Source organism: Oncorhynchus nerka, unplaced genomic scaffold (genome assembly GCF_034236695.1).
Source record: "Oncorhynchus nerka isolate Pitt River unplaced genomic scaffold, Oner_Uvic_2.0 unplaced_scaffold_1001, whole genome shotgun sequence".
Lineage (NCBI taxonomy): Eukaryota > Metazoa > Chordata > Actinopteri > Salmoniformes > Salmonidae > Oncorhynchus > Oncorhynchus nerka.
This window is the reverse complement of record NW_027040295.1, coordinates 159,293-178,585: the sequence shown is the minus strand read 5'-3', so window position 1 is coordinate 178,585 and position 19,293 is coordinate 159,293. Positions and strand designations below refer to the sequence as shown.

General features: G+C 49.5%; 1 protein-coding gene across 1 annotated transcript; it reads left to right on the top strand.

Moving 5' to 3' along the window:
- Positions 1-718: 718 nt before the first annotated feature.
- LOC135570277 (actin-related protein 2/3 complex subunit 1B-like) lies at positions 719-19,185 on the top strand. The gene is made up of 10 exons (XM_065016393.1): positions 719-866; positions 2,365-2,491; positions 4,110-4,214; positions 7,592-7,814; positions 10,685-10,810; positions 14,402-14,641; positions 15,192-15,267; positions 16,445-16,644; positions 16,811-16,901; positions 17,998-19,185. The coding sequence occupies exons 2-10, from the start codon at positions 2,428-2,430 to the stop codon at positions 18,034-18,036; spliced, it is 1,164 nt and encodes a 387-aa protein (XP_064872465.1). The 5' UTR covers positions 719-866; positions 2,365-2,427; the 3' UTR covers positions 18,037-19,185.
- Positions 19,186-19,293: the final 108 nt, after the last annotated feature.

Here is a 19,293-nt window from a genome sequence, read left to right as displayed (position 1 = left end):
TCTCTCTCTCTCTACCACCCTAGTCTACCCTAGTCTACCTCTCTCTCTCTCCCCACCCTAGTCTACCCTCTCTAGTCTACCCTCTCTCTCTCTCCCACCCTAGTCTACCCTCTCTCTCTCTCCCACCCTAGTCTACCCTCTCTCTCTCTTCCACCCTAGTCTACTCTCTCTCTCTCCCACCCTAGTCTACTCTCTCTCTCTCCCACCCTAGTCTACTCTCTCTCTCTCTCCCACCCTAGTCTACTCTCTCTCTCTCTCCCCACCCTAGTCTACCCTCTCTCTCTTCCCCACCCTAGTCTACCCTAGTCTACTCTCTCTCTCTTCCACCCTAGTCTACCCTCTCTCTCCACCCTAGTCTACTCTCTCTCTCTCTCCCACCCTAGTCTACCCTCTCTCTCTCTCTCCCACCCTAGTCTACTCTCTCTCTCTCCCACCCTAGTCGACCCCACCCTCCCTTCCTTTTCTGTTGCAGATGTGAATGTTCTACTTTAACTCCTTCCTCTCTGTAGAAGCCAAGTCTTTTCAACTTATCCCCTTCTCTTTTTGCGGAAGTTTCTATTTTCTCCCTCCCCCGCTTTTTTTTGCAGAAGCAAGTTCTGCCTCTACTGCTCCCTTCAGCCCTGTCTCTTTTTTTTGCAGAAGTTTGTTTTCCCTCACCCCTCCCTCCCTTCCTGCCCGCTCACCCCGGCCTCACCCCTCCCTCTGTTCCTCTTTTTGCGGAAGCAACTTTTTCTACCACCTCCTCGTCTACAGAAGTGTCTGTTCTCTCTCCGTCACTCTGTCGGTAGCTTTCGCGTCGACTGGCCAGAGTCCGCGAGCTGTTCTCTCCACTCATCTCTCCTTCCGTATCATCCCTCCATCTCAGGGTAAGTACAAGTTCTCTCGGGTGACCGGACATGTCCAGACATGTCTGGTTGGTTCTACTGATAAACAGACACAAGGCAGAAACCTTTATTTTTTTCTCACAACGCAAAACAATGAAAACTACGAGGAAAAGTTACCAAGATGACACGTTTTCAACGTTGTATAATGGAGGCAGGACTCGAACTTTCTAGCCCGAGCGCACACACTCTCACCGTCCAAGCACGCGCACTGTCGTGGCTGCAAGGGTCCGATCCCACTTCTGACACCAGTGTAATGAAACAGGCAGGGAAGCAGGACTCGAACCCTCGACCTTTCTAGCCCGAAAGTCCAGCGCGCGCTATAAGCGGCACAGTCGATATCCGCTCTTATAAACCCCCCAGGGTCGTTACAGTAGAGAGAGAGGGAGTACACACACTGTGCCATCACAGCAGCAAGATTTGTGACCTGTTGCCACGAGAAAAGGGCAACCAGTGAAGAACAAACACCATTGTAAATACAACCCATATTTATGCTTATTTATTTTACCTTGTGTCCTTTAACCATTTGTACATTGTTAAAACACTGTATATATATATATATATATAATATGACATTTGTAATGTTTTTATTGTTTTGAAACTTATGTATGTGTAATGTTTTCTGTTAATTTTTATTGTTTATTTCACTTTATATATTATCTACCTCACTTGCTTTGCCAATAAAGCCCTTGAATTGAATTGAATTGAGAGAGGCCGCAGCAGATAGAGGGGACGTGGTTCCAGCTGTAGAGCTGCAGTGACACCACTGTTCTGTGTGGAGTCAGACACGCCAGCTTTACGTTAGTCCGGGAACCATGGCAATGACAGTTGGTTAGCTAGTCGCTGCTGTTCGTGTCGCCATGGCTGTTCTGTGTTCTGGAGTCAGACACGCCAGCTTTACGTTAGTCCGGGAACCATGGCAACATGCCTTATTTGAAGATGTAGCGGACAACTTTAAACAGACCGTTTCCTGTTGTTACAAGGCTACGTTGTGTTGATGTGTTATATACAGTGTGTGCGTTTGACTTGTATCATTCATTTCATGCCACAGGGGCTCAGTCCATCACGACCTGACTGTATCTCTCTCTGTCAGTCTCTCTCTCTCTGAAGTTTTCAGTTAGATGGTGATTTTATGACCAATTTAAAGTGTGTGTGACGTTGCAGTCTAGTGCAAATGTATTTATTATTTCAGTCTAACACAACCTAGACCTGACTGCATCTCTGACTCTCTGTCAGTCTCTCAATTCAATTCAAGGGCTTTATTGGCATGGGAAACATGTGTTAACATTGCCAAAGCATGTGAGGTAGATAATATATACAAGTGAATATATAAAGTGAAATAAACAATAAAAATGAACAGTAAACATTACACACACAGAAGTTTCAAAACAATAAAGACATCTCTCTCTCTGAAGTTTTCAGTTAGATGGTGATTTTATGACTAATTTAAAGTGTGTGATTTTTTTTTTTTTTTTTTCAACAGGAACTACAGAGGCCTCTCATTGGCTCATCTCACTTCCTGGTTCTGCATTGTCCCGATTTGGTTATGTCTTACCACAGCTTCTTGCTCGAGCCAATCAGCTGCCACTCCTGGAACAAGGACCGGACCCGTGAGTAGGACACTCTCTCTGATTGGTCAATGGGACTTCCTCACCTACAGAAGTAGAATCACTAGAGGAAACCCAACTCAGATGGTGTTGAACAGGAACTCACAAAGCTGAGTTGTAGTGAAGTTAATTTGATATTCATTACAGGTAGTATTGAAACACACCAAGAACTGAAATTGATCCAAGTTTAACAGAAAAAACAACAACAAAAAAACAGGCTTAAGTTGAGTGAGTCTGACGGGGGGGCTGCGATTGGCTCCCATGTGGCTGGAGGTATTTCCTGTTGTAGTGAGAGGGCTGTGATTGGCTCCCATGTGGCTGGAGGTATTTCCTGTTGTAGTGAGAGGGCTGTGATTGGCTCCCATGTGGCTGGAGGTATTTCCTGTTGTAGCGAGAGGGCTGTGATTGGCTCCCATGTGGCTGGAGGTATTTCCTGTTGTAGCGAGAGGGCTGTGATTGGCTCCCATGTGGCTGGACGTATTTCCTGTTGTAGTGAGAGGGCTGAGAGGGCTGTGATTGGCTCTCCCATGTGGCTGGAGGTATTTCCTGTTGTAGTGAGAGGGCTGTGATTGGCTCCCATGTGGCTGGAGGTATTTCCTGTTGTAGTGAGAGGGCTGTGATTGGCTCCCATGTGGCTGGAGGTATTTCCTGTTGTAGCGAGAGGGCTGTGATTGGCTCCCATGTGGCTGGAGGTATTTCCTGTTGTAGCGAGAGGGCTGTGATTGGCTCCCATGTGGCTGGAGGTATTTCCTGTTGTAGCGAGAGGGCTGTGATTGGCTCCCATGTGGCTGGAGGTATTTCCTGTTGTAGTGAGAGGGCTGTGATTGGCTCCCATGTGGCTGGAGGTATTTCCTGTTGTAGCGAGAGGGCTGTGATTGGCTCCCATGTGGCTGGAGGTATTTCCTGTTGTAGTGAGAGGGCTGTGATTGGCTCCCATGTGGCTGGAGGTATTTCCTGTTGTAGCGAGAGGGGTGGTGTTCTGGGTCTCTCAGAGAGAGACGTCTGTGTTCTACAGAGCTCAGGAAACTAACTCCATATTTGGGTTGTTTCGATCTGAGTCTTTGGTTTCTGCTCAAAATGGACGGTGGGTCTGGGCAGAGCACACAGACACACACACACACCACGTGCGCACAACCACAGTGTGTGAGTCATACAAACAGGAACAGGAGGTGAACTGGCGGTTTTCAATTCTGACACGAGAGAAACACACTGAGAGACAGACAGACACGCTGAGAGAAACACTGAGAGGCAGACAGACACGCTGAGAGAAACACTGAGAGGCAGACAGACACGCTGAGAGAAACACTGAGAGGCAGACAGACACGCTGAGAGACACGCTGAGAGGCAGACAGACACGCTGAGAGACACGCTGAGAGGCAGACAGACACGCTGAGAGGCAGACAGACACGCTGAGAGGCAGACAGACACGCTGAGAGGCAGACAGACACGCTGAGAGGCAGACAGACACACACATAGATGTGAGAGGAGTGTGACCTTGCTTCCCACGCTATACTGTTGCAAACACACTCACACGAACCAACAGCCCTCTGAATATAGTGTGATCTCTCCCTATAGAGATTGATCTGATATATATATATATAGTATGATCTCTCCCCTATAGAGATTGCTCTGTGTCCCAACAACCATGATGTCCACATCTATAAGAAGGACGGGACCAAGTGGACCAAGATTCATGAACTGAAGGAGCACAACGGACAGGTCACAGGTGAGAGACACGTTATAGAGGCATTTATTAGAGAGTTCTTGTTTCTGGCCCTGTTCTCCCTAACTCTCTATGCCCCCCCCTCCCATCTCTCCAGGTATAGAATGGGCTCCAGACAGTAACTCTATACCCCTCCCTCCCCTCCCATCCCTCCAGGTATAGACTGGGCTCCAGACAGTAACTCTATGCCCCCCCCATCTCTCCAGGTATAGACTGGGCTCCAGACAGTAACTCTACGCCCCCTCCCATCTCTCCAGGTATAGAATGGGCTCCAGACAGTAACTCTATGCCCCCCCTCCCTCCCATCTCTCCAGGTATAGAATGGGCTCCAGACAGTAACTCTATGCCCCCCATCTCTCCAGGTATAGACTGGGCTCCAGACAGTAACTCTATGCCTCCCCCTCCCATCTCTCCAGGTATAGACTGGGCTCCAGACAGTAACTCTATGCCCCCCCCATCTCTCCAGGTATAGACTGGGCTCCAGACAGTAACTCTATGCCTCCCCCTCCCATCCCATCTCTCCAGGTATAGACTGGGCTCCAGACAGTAACTCTATGCCCCCCCCCATCTCTCCAGGTATAGACTGGGCTCCAGACAGTAACTCTATGCCCCCCATCTCTCCAGGTATAGACTGGGGCCAGACAGTAACTCTATGCCCCCTCCCATCTCTCCAGGTATAGACTGGGCTCCAGACAGTAACTCTATGCCCCCCCCATCCCATCTCTCCAGGTATAGACTGGGCTCCAGACAGTAACTCTATGCCCCCCCTCCCATCTCTCCAGGTATAGACTGGGCTCCAGACAGTAACTCTATGCCCCCCTCCCATCTCTCCAGGTATAGACTGGGCTCCAGACAGTAACTCTATGCCCCCCCTCCCATCTCTCCAGGTATAGACTGGGCTCCAGACAGTAACTCTATGCCCCCCCCTCCCTCCCATCTCTCCAGGTATAGACTGGGGCCAGACAGTAACTCTATGCCCCCCTCCCATCTCTCCAGGTATAGACTGGGCTCCAGACAGTAACTCTATGCCCCCCTCCCATCTCTCCAGGTATAGACTGGGCTCCAGACAGTAACTCTATGCCCCCTCCCATCTCTCCAGGTATAGACTGGGCTCCAGACAGTAACTCTATGCCCCCTCCCATCCCTCCAGGTATAGACTGGGCTCCAGACAGTAACTCTATGCCCCCCTCCCATCCCTCCAGGTATAGACTGGGCTCCAGACAGTAACTCTATGCCCCCCCCATCTCCCAGGTATAGACCCCAGACAGTCCCATCTCTCCAGGTATAGAATGGGCTCCAGACAGTAACTCTATGCCCCCCCCATCTCTCCAGGTATAGACTGGGCTCCAGACAGTAACTCTATGCCCCCTCCCCTCCCATCTCTCCAGGTATAGACTGGGCTCCAGACAGTAACTCTATGCCCCCCCCATCTCTCCAGGTATAGACTGGGCTCCAGACAGTAACTCTATGCCCCCCCCCTCCCATCTCTCCAGGTATAGACTGGGCTCCAGACAGTAACTCTATTCCCCCCCTCCCCTCCCATCTCTCCAGGTATAGACTGGGCTCCAGACAGTAACTCTATGCCCCCTCCCTCCCATCTCTCCAGGTATAGACTGGGCTCCAGACAGTAACTCTATGCCCCCATCTCTCCAGGTATAGACTGGGCTCCAGACAGTAACTCTATGCCCCCCCCCCTCCCATCTCTCCAGGTATAGACTGGGCTCCAGACAGTAACTCTATGCCCCCCCCCATCTCTCCAGGTATAGACTGGGCTCCAGACAGTAACTCTATGCCCCCTCCCCTCCCATCTCTCCAGGTATAGACTGGGCTCCAGACAGTAACTCTATGCCCCCCCCTCCCATCTCTCCAGGTATAGACTGGGCTCCAGACAGTAACTCTATGCCCCCCCCTCCCATCTCTCCAGGTATAGACTGGGCTCCAGACAGTAACTCTATGCCCCCCCTCCCATCTCTCCAGGTATAGACTGGGCTCCAGACAGTAACTCTATGCCCCCCCCCATCTCTCCAGGTATAGACTGGGCTCCAGACAGTAACTCTATGCCCCCCTCCCATCTCTCCAGGTATAGACTGGGCTCCAGACAGTAACTCTATGCCCCCCTCCCATCTCTCCAGGTATAGACTGGGCTCCAGACAGTAACTCTATGCCCCCCCATCTCCCATCTCTCCAGGTATAGACTGGGCTCCAGACAGTAACTCTATGCCCCCTCCATCTCTCCAGGTATAGACTGGGCTCCAGACAGTAACTCTATGCCCCCCCCCCTCCCATCTCTCCAGGTATAGACTGGGCTCCAGACAGTAACTCTATGCCCCCCCTCCCATCTCTCCAGGTATAGACTGGGCTCCAGACAGTAACTCTATGCCCCTCCCATCTCTCCAGGTGCCCCAGACAGTAACATCTCCCCAGGTATAGACTGGGCTCCAGACAGTAACTCTATGCCCCCCCCCATCTCTCCAGGTATAGACTGGGCTCCAGACAGTAACTCTATGCCCCCCGCCCATCTCTCCAGGTATAGACTGGGCTCCAGACAGTAACTCTATGCCCCCCAGGTATAGACTGGGCTCCAGACAGTAACTCTATGCCCCCCATCCCATCCCATCTCTCCAGGGTATAGACTGGGCTCCAGACAGTAACTCTATGCCCCCCCCATCTCTCCAGGTATAGACTGGGCTCCAGACAGTAACTCTATGCCCCCCCATCTCCCATCTCTCCCCCCCCAGGTATAGACTGGGCTCCAGACAGTAACTCTATGCCCCCCCTCCCCTCCAGGTATAGAATGGGCTCCAGACAGTAACTCTATGCCCCCCCTCCCCCTCCCATCTCTCCAGGTATAGACTGGGCTCCAGACAGTAACTCTATGCCCCCCCCCTCCCATCTCTCCAGGTATAGACTGGGCTCCAGACAGTAACTCTATGCCCCCCCCCCAGGTATAGAATGGGCTCCAGACAGTAACTGGGCTAGCCCCCCCCCATCTCTCCAGGTATAGACTGGGCTCCAGACAGTAACTCTATGCCCCCTCCTCCCATCTCTCCAGGTATAGACTGGGCTCCAGACAGTAACTCTGCCCCCCCCAGGTATGCCCCCAGTAACTCCCCTCCCATCTCTTCAGGTATAGACTGGGCTCCAGACAGTAACTCTATGCCCCCCCCCATCTCCCCAGGTATAGACTGGGCTCCAGACAGTAACTCTATGCCCCCCCCCCCATCTCTCCAGGTATAGACTGGGCTCCAGACAGTAACTCTATGCCTCCCATCTCTCCAGGTATAGACTGGGCTCCAGACAGTAACTCTATGCCTCCCATCTCTCCAGGTATAGACTGGGCTCCAGACAGTAACTCTATGCCCCCCCTCCCATCTCTCCAGGTATAGACTGGGCTCCAGACAGTAACCGTATCGTGACCTGTGGGACGGATCGTAACGCGTATGTCTGGTCTCTGAAGGGGGAGGTGTGGAAGCCCACGCTGGTCATCCTCCGTATCAACCGGGCTGCTCGCTGTGTCAGCTGGTCTCCCAAGGAGAACAAGTTCGCTGTGGGCAGCGGGTCACGCCTCATATCCATCTGCTACTTTGAACAGGAGAACGACTGGTGAGGACTAGACAGGACTGGGTTGAACTATATCTGTTATAGAGAATGACTGGTGAGGACTAGACAGGACTGGGTTGAACTATATCTGTTATAGAGAATGACTGGTGAGGACTAGACAGGACTGGGTTGAACTATATCTGTTATAGAGAATGACTGGTGAGGACTAGACAGGGCTGGGTTGAACTATATCTGTTGTAGAGAATGACTGGTGAGGACTAGACAGGACTGGGTTTAACTATATCTGTTATAGAGAACAGGAGAATGACTGGTGAGGACTGGACAGGACTGGGTTGAACTATATCTGTTATAGAGAATGACTGGTGAGGACAAGACAGGACTGGGTTGAACTATATCTGTTATAGAGAACAGGAGAATGACTGGTGAGGACTAGACAGGACTGGGTTGAACTATATTTGTTATAGAGAACAGGAGAATGACTGGTGAGGACTGGACAGGACAGGACTGGGTTCAACTATATCTGTTATAGAGAATGACTGGTGAGGACTAGACAGGACTGGGTTGAACTATATCTGTTATAGAGAATGACTGGTGAGGACTAGACAGGACTGGTTGAACTACATCTGTTATAGAGAACAGGAGAATGACTGGTGAGACTAGACAGGACTGGGTTGAACTATATCTGTTATAGAGAACAGGAGAATGACTGGTGAGGACTAGACAGGACTGGGTTGAACTATATCTGTTATAGAGAACAGGAGAATGACTGGTGAGGACTAGACAGGACTGGGTTGAACTATATATGTTATAGAGAATGACTGGTGAGGACTGGACAGGACTGGGTTGAACTATATCTGTTATAGAGAATGACTGGTGAGGACTAGACAGGACTGGGTTGAACTATATCTGTTATAGAGAATGACTGGTGAGGACTGGACAGGACTGGGTTGAACTATATCTGTTATAGAGAATGACAGGAGAATGACTATATCTGTTATAGGACTAGACAGGACTGGGTTGAACTATATCTGTTATAGAGAACAGGAGAATGACTGGTGAGGACTAGACAGGACTGGGTTGAACTATATCTGTTATAGAGAACAGGAGAATGACTGGTGAGGACTGGACAGGACTGGGAATTGAACTATATCTGTTATAGAGAACAGGAGAATGACTGGTGAGGACTGGACAGGACTGGGTTGAACTATATCTGTTATAGAGAATGACTGGTGAGGACTAGACAGGACTGGGTTGAACTATATCTGTTATAGAGAACAGGAGAATGACTGGTGAGGACTAGACAGGACTGGGTTGAACTATATCTGTTATAGAGAATGACTGGTGAGGACTAGACAGGACTGGGTTGAACTATATCTGTTATAGAGAATGACTGGTGAGGACTAGACAGGACTGACTGGTGAGGACTGGTGAGGACTAGACTGGGTTGAACTATATCTGTTATAGAGAACAGGAGAATGACTGGTGAGGACTAGACAGGACTGGGTTGAACTATATCTGTTATAGAGAATGACTGGTGAGGACTGGACAGGACTGGGTTGAACTATATCTGTTATAGAGAACAGGAGAATGACTGGTGAGGACTAGACAGGACTGGGTTGAACTATATCTGTTATAGAGAATGACTGGTGAGGACTAGACAGGACTGGGTTGAACTATATCTGTTATAGAGAATGACTGGTGAGGACTAGACAGGACTGGGTTGAACTATATCTGTTATAGAGAACAGGAGAATGACTGGGTTTAACGATATAACTGTTTCAGTTTTGTTCCCTATGTAACAGGCTCTGTCCTCAACACCATCCTAGTCCCTGTCCTCCACCATCCTAGTCCCTGTCCTCAACACCTATCCTGTCCTCAATACCATCCTAGTCCCTGTCCTCAACACCATCCTAGTCCCTGTCCTCAACACCATCCTAGTCCCTGTCCTCAACACCATCCTAGTCCCTGTCCTCAACACCATCCTAGTCCCTGTCCTCAACACCATCCTAGTCCCTGTCCTCAATACCATCCTAGTCCCTGTCCTCAATACCATCCTAGTCCCTGTCCTCAATACCATCCTAGTCCCTGTCCTCAATAACATCCTAGTCCCTGTCCTCCACCATCCTAGTCCCTGTCCTCAACACCATCCTATCCTGTCCTCAAGTCCCTGTCCTCAACACCATCCTAGTCCCTGTCCTCAACACCATCCTAGTCCCTGTCCTCAACACCATCCTAGTCCCTGTCCTCAATACCATCCTAGTCCCTGTCCTCAATACCATCCTAGTCCCTGTCCTCAACACCATCCTAGTCCCTGTCCTCAATACCATCCTAGTCCCTGTCCTCAACACCATCCTAGTCCCTGTCCTCAACACCATCCTAGTCCCTGTCCTCAACACCATCCTAGTCCCTGTCCTCAACACCATCCTGTCCTCAACCCCCTGTCCTCAACACCATCCTAGTCCCTGTCCTCAACACCATCCTAGTCCTCAACACCATCCTAGTCCCTGTCCTCAACACCATCCTAGTCCCTGTCCTCAACACCATCCTAGTCCCTGTCCTCAATACCATCCTAGTCCCTGTCCTCAATACCATCCTAGTCCCTGTCCTCAACACCAACCACATCTCAACCACCTAGTCCCTGTCCTCAAGTACCATCCTAGTCCCTGTCCTCACCCTAGTCGTTTCCACCATATCTCGACCGCGTTTTCGAGCCACATCTAGACCACGTTTCCATGTTTCACATCTCGACCATGTTTCAGCCACATCTCAACCGCGTTTCACCACATCAACCGTTTCATCTCAACCGCGTTTCACCACATCTCAACCATGTTTCACCATATCTCAACCGTTTCGACCATATCTCAACCACGTTTCACCACATCTCAACCACGTTTCAACCCTGTTATTCCCAGGTGGGTCTGTGTAAGACCTCATCAGAGAGAGCACATCAAGAAGCCGATCCGTTCCACCGTCCTAAGTCTGGACTGGCATCCTAACAACGTGCTGCTGGCGGCTGGATCCTGTGACTTCAAATGCAGGTAGAGAGAGACTGTCAGAGACCATGTTTCAGCCTCATCAGTAGAGAGAGAGACCGTCAGAGACCATGTTTCAGCCTCATCAGTAGAGAGAGAGAGACCATGTTTCAGCCTCATCAGTAGAGAGAGAGAGACCATGTTTCAGCCTCATCAGTAGAGAGAGAGAGACCGTCAGAGACCATGTTTCAGCCTCAGACCATGTTTCAGCCTCATCAGTAGAGAGAGAGAGTCAGAGACCATGTTTCAGCCTCATCAGTAGAGAGAGAGAGAGACCATGTTTCAGCCTCATCAGTAGAGAGAGAGAGAGACCTCATGTTTCAGCCTCATCAGTAGAGAGAGAGAGACCGTCAGAGACCATGTTTCAGCCTCATCAGTAGAGAGATCAGAGAGAGACCCATGTTTCAGCCTCATCAGTAGAGAGAGAGACCATGTTTCAGCCTCATCAGTAGAGAGAGAGACCATGTTTCAGCCTCATCAGTAGAGAGAGAGAGAGAGAGAGACCATGTTTCAGCCTCATCAGTTTCAGCCATGTTTCAGCCTCATCAGTAGAGAGAGAGAGACCATGTTTCAGCCTCATCAGTAGAGAGAGAGAGACCATGTTTCAGCCTCATCAGTAGAGAGAGAGAGACCATGTTTCAGCCTCATCAGTAGAGAGAGACCATGTTTCAGCCTCATCAGTAGAGAGAGAGACCATGTTTCAGCCTCATCAGTAGAGAGAGAGAGAGAGAGAGACCATGTTTCAGCCTCATCAGTAGAGAGAGAGACCATGTTTCAGCCTCATCAGTAGAGAGAGAGATGTTTCAGCCTCATCAGTAGAGAGAGAGAGAGACCATGTTTCAGCCTCATCAGTAGAGAGAGACCATGTTTCAGCCTCATCAGTAGAGAGAGACCATGTTTCAGCCTCATCAGTAGAGAGAGAGAGACCATGTTTCAGCCTCATCAGTAGAGAGAGAGGGAGACCATGTTTCAGCCTCATCGGTAGTAGAGAGAGAGGAGACCATGTTTCAGCCTCATCGGTAGAGAGAGAGGGAGACCATGTTTCAGCCTCATCGGTAGAGAGAGAGGGAGACCATGTTTCAGCCTCATCGGTAGAGAGAGAGACCAGACCATGTTTCAGCCTCATCAGTAGAGAGAGAGACCATGTTTCAGAGACCATGTTTCAGCCTCATCAGTAGAGAGAGAGGAGACCATGTTTCAGCCTCATCAGTAGAGTGAGAGAGACCGTCAGAGACCATGTTTCAGCCTCATCAGTAGAGAGAGAGACAGACCGTCAGAGACCATGTTTCAGCCTCCTCGGTAGAGAGAGAGACCGTCAGAGACCATGTTTCAGCCTCATCAGTAGAGAGAGAGACCATGTTTCAGCCTCCTCGGTAGAGAGACAGACCGTCAGAGACCATGTTTCAGCCTCATCGGTAGAGAGAGAGACCGTCAGAGACCATGTTTCAGCCTCATCGGTAGAGAGAGAGACCGTCAGAGACCATGTTTCAGCCTCCTCGGTAGAGAGACCGTCAGAGACCATGTTTCAGCCTCATCAGTAGAGAGACAGACCGTCAGAGACCATGTTTCAGCCTCATCAGTAGACAGACCGTCAGAGACCATGTTTCAGCCTCATCAGTAGACAGACTGTCAGAGACCATGTTTCAGCCTCATCAGTAGAGAGAGACCGTCAGAGACCATGTTTCAGCCTCATCAGTAGAGAGAGACCGTCAGAGACCATGTTTCAGCCTCCTCAGTAGAGAGAGACAGACCGTCAGAGACCATGTTTCAGCCTCATCATTAGAGAGAGAGACCATGTTTCAGCCTCATCAGTAGAGAGACAGACCGTCAGAGACCATGCTTCAGCCTCATCAGTAGAGAGACAGACCGTCAGAGACCATGCTTCAGCCTCATCAGTAGAGAGAGACCGTCAGAGACCATGTTTCAGCCTCATCAGTAGAGAGAGACCATGTTTCAGCCTCATCAGTAGAGAGAGACCATGTTTCAGCCTCATCAGTAGAGAGAGAGACCATGTTTCAGCCTCAGTAGAGAGAGAGACCATGTTTCAGCCTCATCAGTAGAGAGAGAGAGACCATGTTTCAGCCTCATCAGTAGAGAGAGAGACCATGTTTCAGCCTCATCAGTAGAGAGAGAGACCATGTTTCAGCCTCATCAGTAGAGAGAGAGACCATGTTTCAGCCTCATCAGTAGAGAGAGAGACCATGTTTCAGCCTCACCAGTAGAGAGAGAGACCATGTTTCAGCCTCATCAGTAGAGAGCGAGAACACGTTTCAGCCTCATCAGTAGAGAGAGAGACCATGTTTCAGCCTCATCAGTAGAGAGACCGTCAGAGACCATGTTTCAGCCTCATCAGTAGAGAGACCATGTTTCAGCCTCATCAGTAGAGAGACCATGTTTCAGCCTCATCAGTAGAGAGACCATGTTTCAGCCTCATCAGTAGAGAGACCATGTTTCAGCCTCATCAGTAGAGAGAGACCATGTTTCAGCCTCATCAGTAGAGACCATGTTTCAGCCTCATCATTAGAGAGAGAGACCATGTTTCAGCCTCATCAGTAGAGAGAGAGACCGTCAGAGACCATGTTTCAGCCTCATCAGTAGAGAGACCATGTTTCAGCCTCATCAGTAGAGAGAGAGACCGTCAGAGACCATGTTTCAGCCTCCTCGGTAGAGAGAGAGACCGTCAGAGACCATGTTTCAGCCTCATCAGTAGAGAGACAGACCGTCAGAGACCATGTTTCAGCCTCATCAGTAGAGAGAGAGACCGTCAGAGACCATGTTTCAGCCTCATCAGTAGAGAGAGAGACCGTCAGAGACCATGCTTCAGCCTCATCAGTAGAGAGACCGTCAGAGACCATGTTTCAGCCTCATCAGTAGAGAGAGAGACCGTCAGAGACCATGTTTCAGCCTCATCAGTAGAGAGAGAGACCATGTTTCAGCCTCATCAGTAGAGAGAGAGACCATGTTTCAGCCTCATCAGTAGAGAGAGAGAGACCGTCAGAGACCATGTTTCAGCCTCATCAGTAGAGAGAGAGACCGTCAGAGACCATGTTTCAGCCTCATCAGTAGAGAGAGAGAGACCGTCAGAGACCATGTTTCAGCCTCATCAGTAGAGAGAGAGACAGACCGTCAGAGACCATGTTTCAGCCTCATCAGTAGAGAGAGAGAGACCGTCAGAAACCATGTTTCAGCCTCATCAGTAGAGAGAGAGACAGACCGTCAGAGACCATGTTTCAGCCTCATCAGTAGAGAGAGAGACCGTCAGAGACCATGCTTCAGCCTCATCAGTAGAGAGACCGTCAGAGACCATGTTTCAGCCTCATCAGTAGAGAGAGAGAGACCGTCAGAGACCATGTTTCAGCCTCATCAGTAGAGAGAGAGACCATGTTTCAGCCTCATCAGTAGAGAGAGAGACCATGTTTCAGCCTCATCAGTAGAGAGAGAGAGACCGTCAGAGACCATGTTTCAGCCTCATCAGTAGAGAGAGAGACCATGTTTCAGCCTCATCAGTAGAGAGAGAGACCGTCAGAGACCATGTTTCTCTACTGAATTCTCTTCCCTCTCCCCCTTAATATATTACCCCCTCTCTCTCTCCCCCAGGGTTTTCTCAGCCTACATCAAGGAGGTAGAGGAGAAGCCCGGACCCACAGTGTGGGGGTCCAAGATGCCATTTGGAGAGGTGCTGTTTGAGTCTGGGCCCTCAGGGGTGTCAGGGGGGGCTGGAGATGGGGCAGGAGGGGGATGGGTCCACGGTGTCTGTTTCTCCCACAGCGGGAACCGCCTGGCCTGGACGTCACATGACTCGACTGTGGCGATCGCAGAGGGAGGCAAGACCAGCACGTAAGGAGAGAGAACACTGATCTGTGTGTATTCTGGTATCAGTAGAGGGAGGCAAGACCAGCACGTAAGGAGAGAGAACACTGATCTGTGTATTCTGGTATCAGTAGAGGGATGCAAGACCAGCACGTAAGGAGAGAGAACACTGATCTGTGTGTATTCTGGTATCAGTAGAGGGAGGCAAGACCAGCACGTAAGGAGAGAGAACACTGATCTGTGTGTATTCTAGGATCAGCAGTCTGATCTCTCTGTGTGTATTCTAGGATCAGCAGTCTGATTTCTCTGTGTGTATTCTAGGATCAGCAGTCTGATCTCTCTGTGTGTGTAGTCTGGTATCAGCATTCTGATCTCTCTGTGTGTATTCTGGTATCAGCAGTCTGATCTCTCTGTGTGTATTCTAGGATCAGTAGTCTGATCTCTGTGTGTATTCTGATCTCTCTGTGTGTATTCTAGGATCAGCAGTCTGATCTCTCTGTGTGTATTCTAGGATCAGCAGTGTGATCTCTGTGTGTATTCTAGGATCAGCAGTCTGATTTCTCTGTGTGTATTCTAGGATCAGCAGTCTGAGCTCTGAGACCCTTCCTCTGCTGTGTGTCAGCTTTATCACTGAGAACAGCCTGGTGGCCGCTGTGAGTACACACACACACACACACACACACACACACACACACTTCCCCTCTCTCTCTCTCCTGTGTCTGTCTCACTGTGTCTCTCTCTCTCTCTCTGTGTCTGTCTCACTTTCTCTCTTCTCCTGTGTGTGTCTCTCTCTCTCTCTCTCTTCTCCTGTGTCTCTCTCTCTCTCTTCTCCTGTGTGTCTCTCTCTCTCTCTCTCTCTCTCTCTCCTGTGTCTGTCTCACTTTCTCTCTACTCCTGTGTCTCTCTCTCTCTCTCTCCTGTGTCTGTCTCACTGTGTGTCTCTCCTCTCTCTCGTGTGTCTGTCTCACTGTGTGTCTCTCCTCTCTCCTGTGTCTGTCTCACTGTGTGTCTGTCTCCTCTCTCTCCTGTCTGTCTCACTGTGCCTCCTCTCTCTCCTGTCTGTCTCACTGTGCCTCCTCTCTCTCCTGTCTGTCTCACTGTGCCTCCTCTCTCTCCTGTGTCTGTCTCACTGTGCCTCCTCTCTCTCCTGTCTGTCTCACTGTGCCTCCTCTCTCTCCTGTCTGTCTCACTGTGCCTCCTCTCTCTCCTGTGTCTGTCTCACTGTGCCTCCTCTCTCTCCTGTCTGTCTCACTGTGCCTCCTCTCTCTCCTGTGTCTGTCTCACTGTGCCTCCTCTCTCTCCTGTGTCTGTCTCACTGTGCCTCCTCTCTCTCCTGTGTCTGTCTCACTGTGCCTCCTCTCTCTCCTGTGTCTGTCTCACTGTGTGTCTCTCTCTCCTCTCTCCTGTGTCTGTCTCACTGTGTGTCTCTCTCTCCTCTCTCCTGTGTCTGTCTCACTGTGTGTCTCTCTCTCCTCTCTCTCCTGTGTCTGTCTCACTGTGTGTCTCTCTCTCCTCTCTCTCCTGTGTCTGTCTCACTGTGTGTCTCTCTCTCCTCTCTCTCCTGTGTCTGTCTCTCCTCTCTCTCCTGTGTCTCTCTCTCCTCTCTCTCCTGTGTCTCTCACTGTGTGTCTCTCTCTCCTCTCTCTCCTGTGTCTGTCTCTCACTGTGTGTCTCTCTCTCCTCTCTCTCCTGTGTCTGTCTCACTGTGTGTCTCTCCTCTCTCTCCTGTGTCTGTTTCACTGTGTGTCTCTCCTCTCTCTCCTGTGTCTGTTTCACTGTGTGTCTCTCCTCTCTCTCCTGTGTCTGTCTCACTGTGTCTCTCCTCTCTAGGGTCATGACTGCTACCCGGTGCTGTTTGTGTATGACGGTACTAAGGGCTCAGTAACGTTCGGAGGGAAGCTGGACGTTCCCAAGCAGACGTCTCAGAGAGGGATCAGCGCCAGGGAACGCTTCCAGAACCTTGACCGCCGAGCCACCTCGTCTGAGACCACCGAGCAGGGCCTGGAGAGTCTGCACAAGAACAGCATCAGGTGGGGGTGTATCTGTGTATTTCTGGGGTTGTAATGACTGTGTGTCTGTGTGTATTTCTGGGGTCGTAATGACTGTGTGTGTGTGTGTGTGTGTGTCTGGGGTCGTAGTGTGTGTGTGTGTCTGGGGTCGTAGTGTGTGTGTGTTAACTGTCTCTTTGTATCCCAGTCAGATCTCTGTGTTGGAGGGAGGGAAGAGCAAATGTTCCACGTTCTGTACCACTGGGATGGACGGAGGAATGGTCACATGGGACGTCAAGGTACACACACACTACACACTACACACACACTACACACACACACGTTACTGTACCACTGGGATGGACGGAGGAATGGTCACATGGGACGTCAAGGTATACACACACACTACACACACTACACTACACACACACTACACTACACACACACACTACACTACACACACACTACACTACACACACACACTACACACACACACTACACAGTCTGACACGTTACTGTACCACTGGGATGGACGGAGGAATGGTCACATGGGACGTCAAGGTACACACACACACACACACTACACACACTACACACACACACACACACTACACACACACTACACTACACACACACACTACACAGTCTGACACGTTACTGTACCACTGGGATGGACGGAGGAATGGTCACATGGGACGTCAAGGTACACACACACTACACACACTACACTACACACACTACACACACTACACACACACTACACACTACACACACACACTACACACACACTACACAGTCTGACACGTTACTGTACCACTGGGATGGACGGAGGAATGGTCACATGGGACGTCAAGGTACACACACACTACACACTACACTACACACTACACTACACACACACTGCACACTACACACACACTACACACACACTACACACACTACACTACACACACACACACTACACTACACACACTACACACACACTACACACACTACACACTACACACACACTACACACTACACACTACACACACACTACACACACTACACTACACACACACTACACAGTCTGACACGTTACTGTACCACTGGGATGGACGGAGGAATGGTCACATGGGACGTCAAGGTACACACACACTACACACTACACACACACTACACACACACACACACAGTCTGACACGTTCTGTACCACTGGGATGGACGGAGGAATGGTCACATGGGACGTCAAGGTACACACACACTACATACTACACACACACTACACACACTACACACACACAGTCTGACACGTTACTGTAGTTGTGCCTTGTCACCGTCGTCATGACATCTGGAATAGTTGTGCAGTGAGCCATGAAGAGATGATGTCTAAATATCATCTTCTACTGTTCCCAGAGTCTGGAGTCTGCTCTGAAGGATCTCAAGATAGTCTGATACCATGACCCTCAGCCGACCAGCCAACCAGCCGGGATATGAAGAAATCTCACCTCTTTGCCTTTCTGCTTCTCTGCGTCTTTCTGTCTCAGCTGCTGCTGGAGACATCTCCTTTCTGTCTGTCTCTGTTGAGCATCTGCTCGAAGCACGGCAGCCATGACAACGACGTCTGCGTTCCACATGGCACCCTGTTCTTTTATATAGTAGACCAGGACCCATAGGACACCATTTGAGACACATCTTGGTTTTTGTTTTTATCTTCTTTGTTTTAGAATCCAGGAAATGCGTTGTTCTGTTCTGTCAGGTGTTCTATTCTGATAGTTGACGGAACAGAACAACGCATTTCCTGGATTCTAAAACATCTTCTTTTGTTTTAGAATCCAGAATCCAGGAAATGCTTTGTGAGCGACGTTGTTCTGTTCTGTCAGGTGTTCTGTTCTGATAGTTGTACCTGGACATACAGCTGTGTTCTTAACATACGGCACGATTCACTTTGGCTTCTGGAATTAGTTTACTTGGGTTTTAGTTGTGATGTTCACACATGACTTTGTTGGATTTACAGCACAGGACCAAGAAGAAAATAATTATATCTAAACTTGAGATTTTTCACTTCAAATAAAAAAAATAAAAAAAAATCGAATGGACTAACCCTTACAAAAAAAAGATGACCGTTTTTGATACTGCAGTTAAAGTGCAGTTTAAGTGCAGTCAGTGCAGTCGACGGTGGTATTTTGGACGTAGTAATTTCAGAATAACTGCAGTTAAACTGCACGCTGAACGCATAATTTTTTTTCATAACGGGAAATGATTCTGAATTGTAATTAATTTGGTTGGAGGCAGGTGATTTAGTTTACTGTGTGATGTATTATATCTGTGGTAAATTGCAGGTGCCTACAGGGTTGAAACAAAACAAAAAGCCATTCAACCAGTTTTGAAAAGTGGAAACAGGACATTCTGCTCCGATGAACTCCGTTATCAAGTGTCGATGTATTAGAGCGCAGCTGTTCGCTAAAGGACTTATTATAGTAGGACGCGTCAGAGTGGAAGGCTACAGCAGGTATATAATCACGAAGAAAAGCCAAGCAGCGGTACCTGTTAAATGCTTATGCTGGTCATAATATGCATTTTAATAAATGATTTACAATCATAGACGGTGTGTGTGTCTGTGTTTGATAAGACTGATCTGACGTCAACTAGTAACTGTTATGAAAATGTGGTCGAGACACGCCGAGTTTCAGACCGCAGTTTTTATATAAA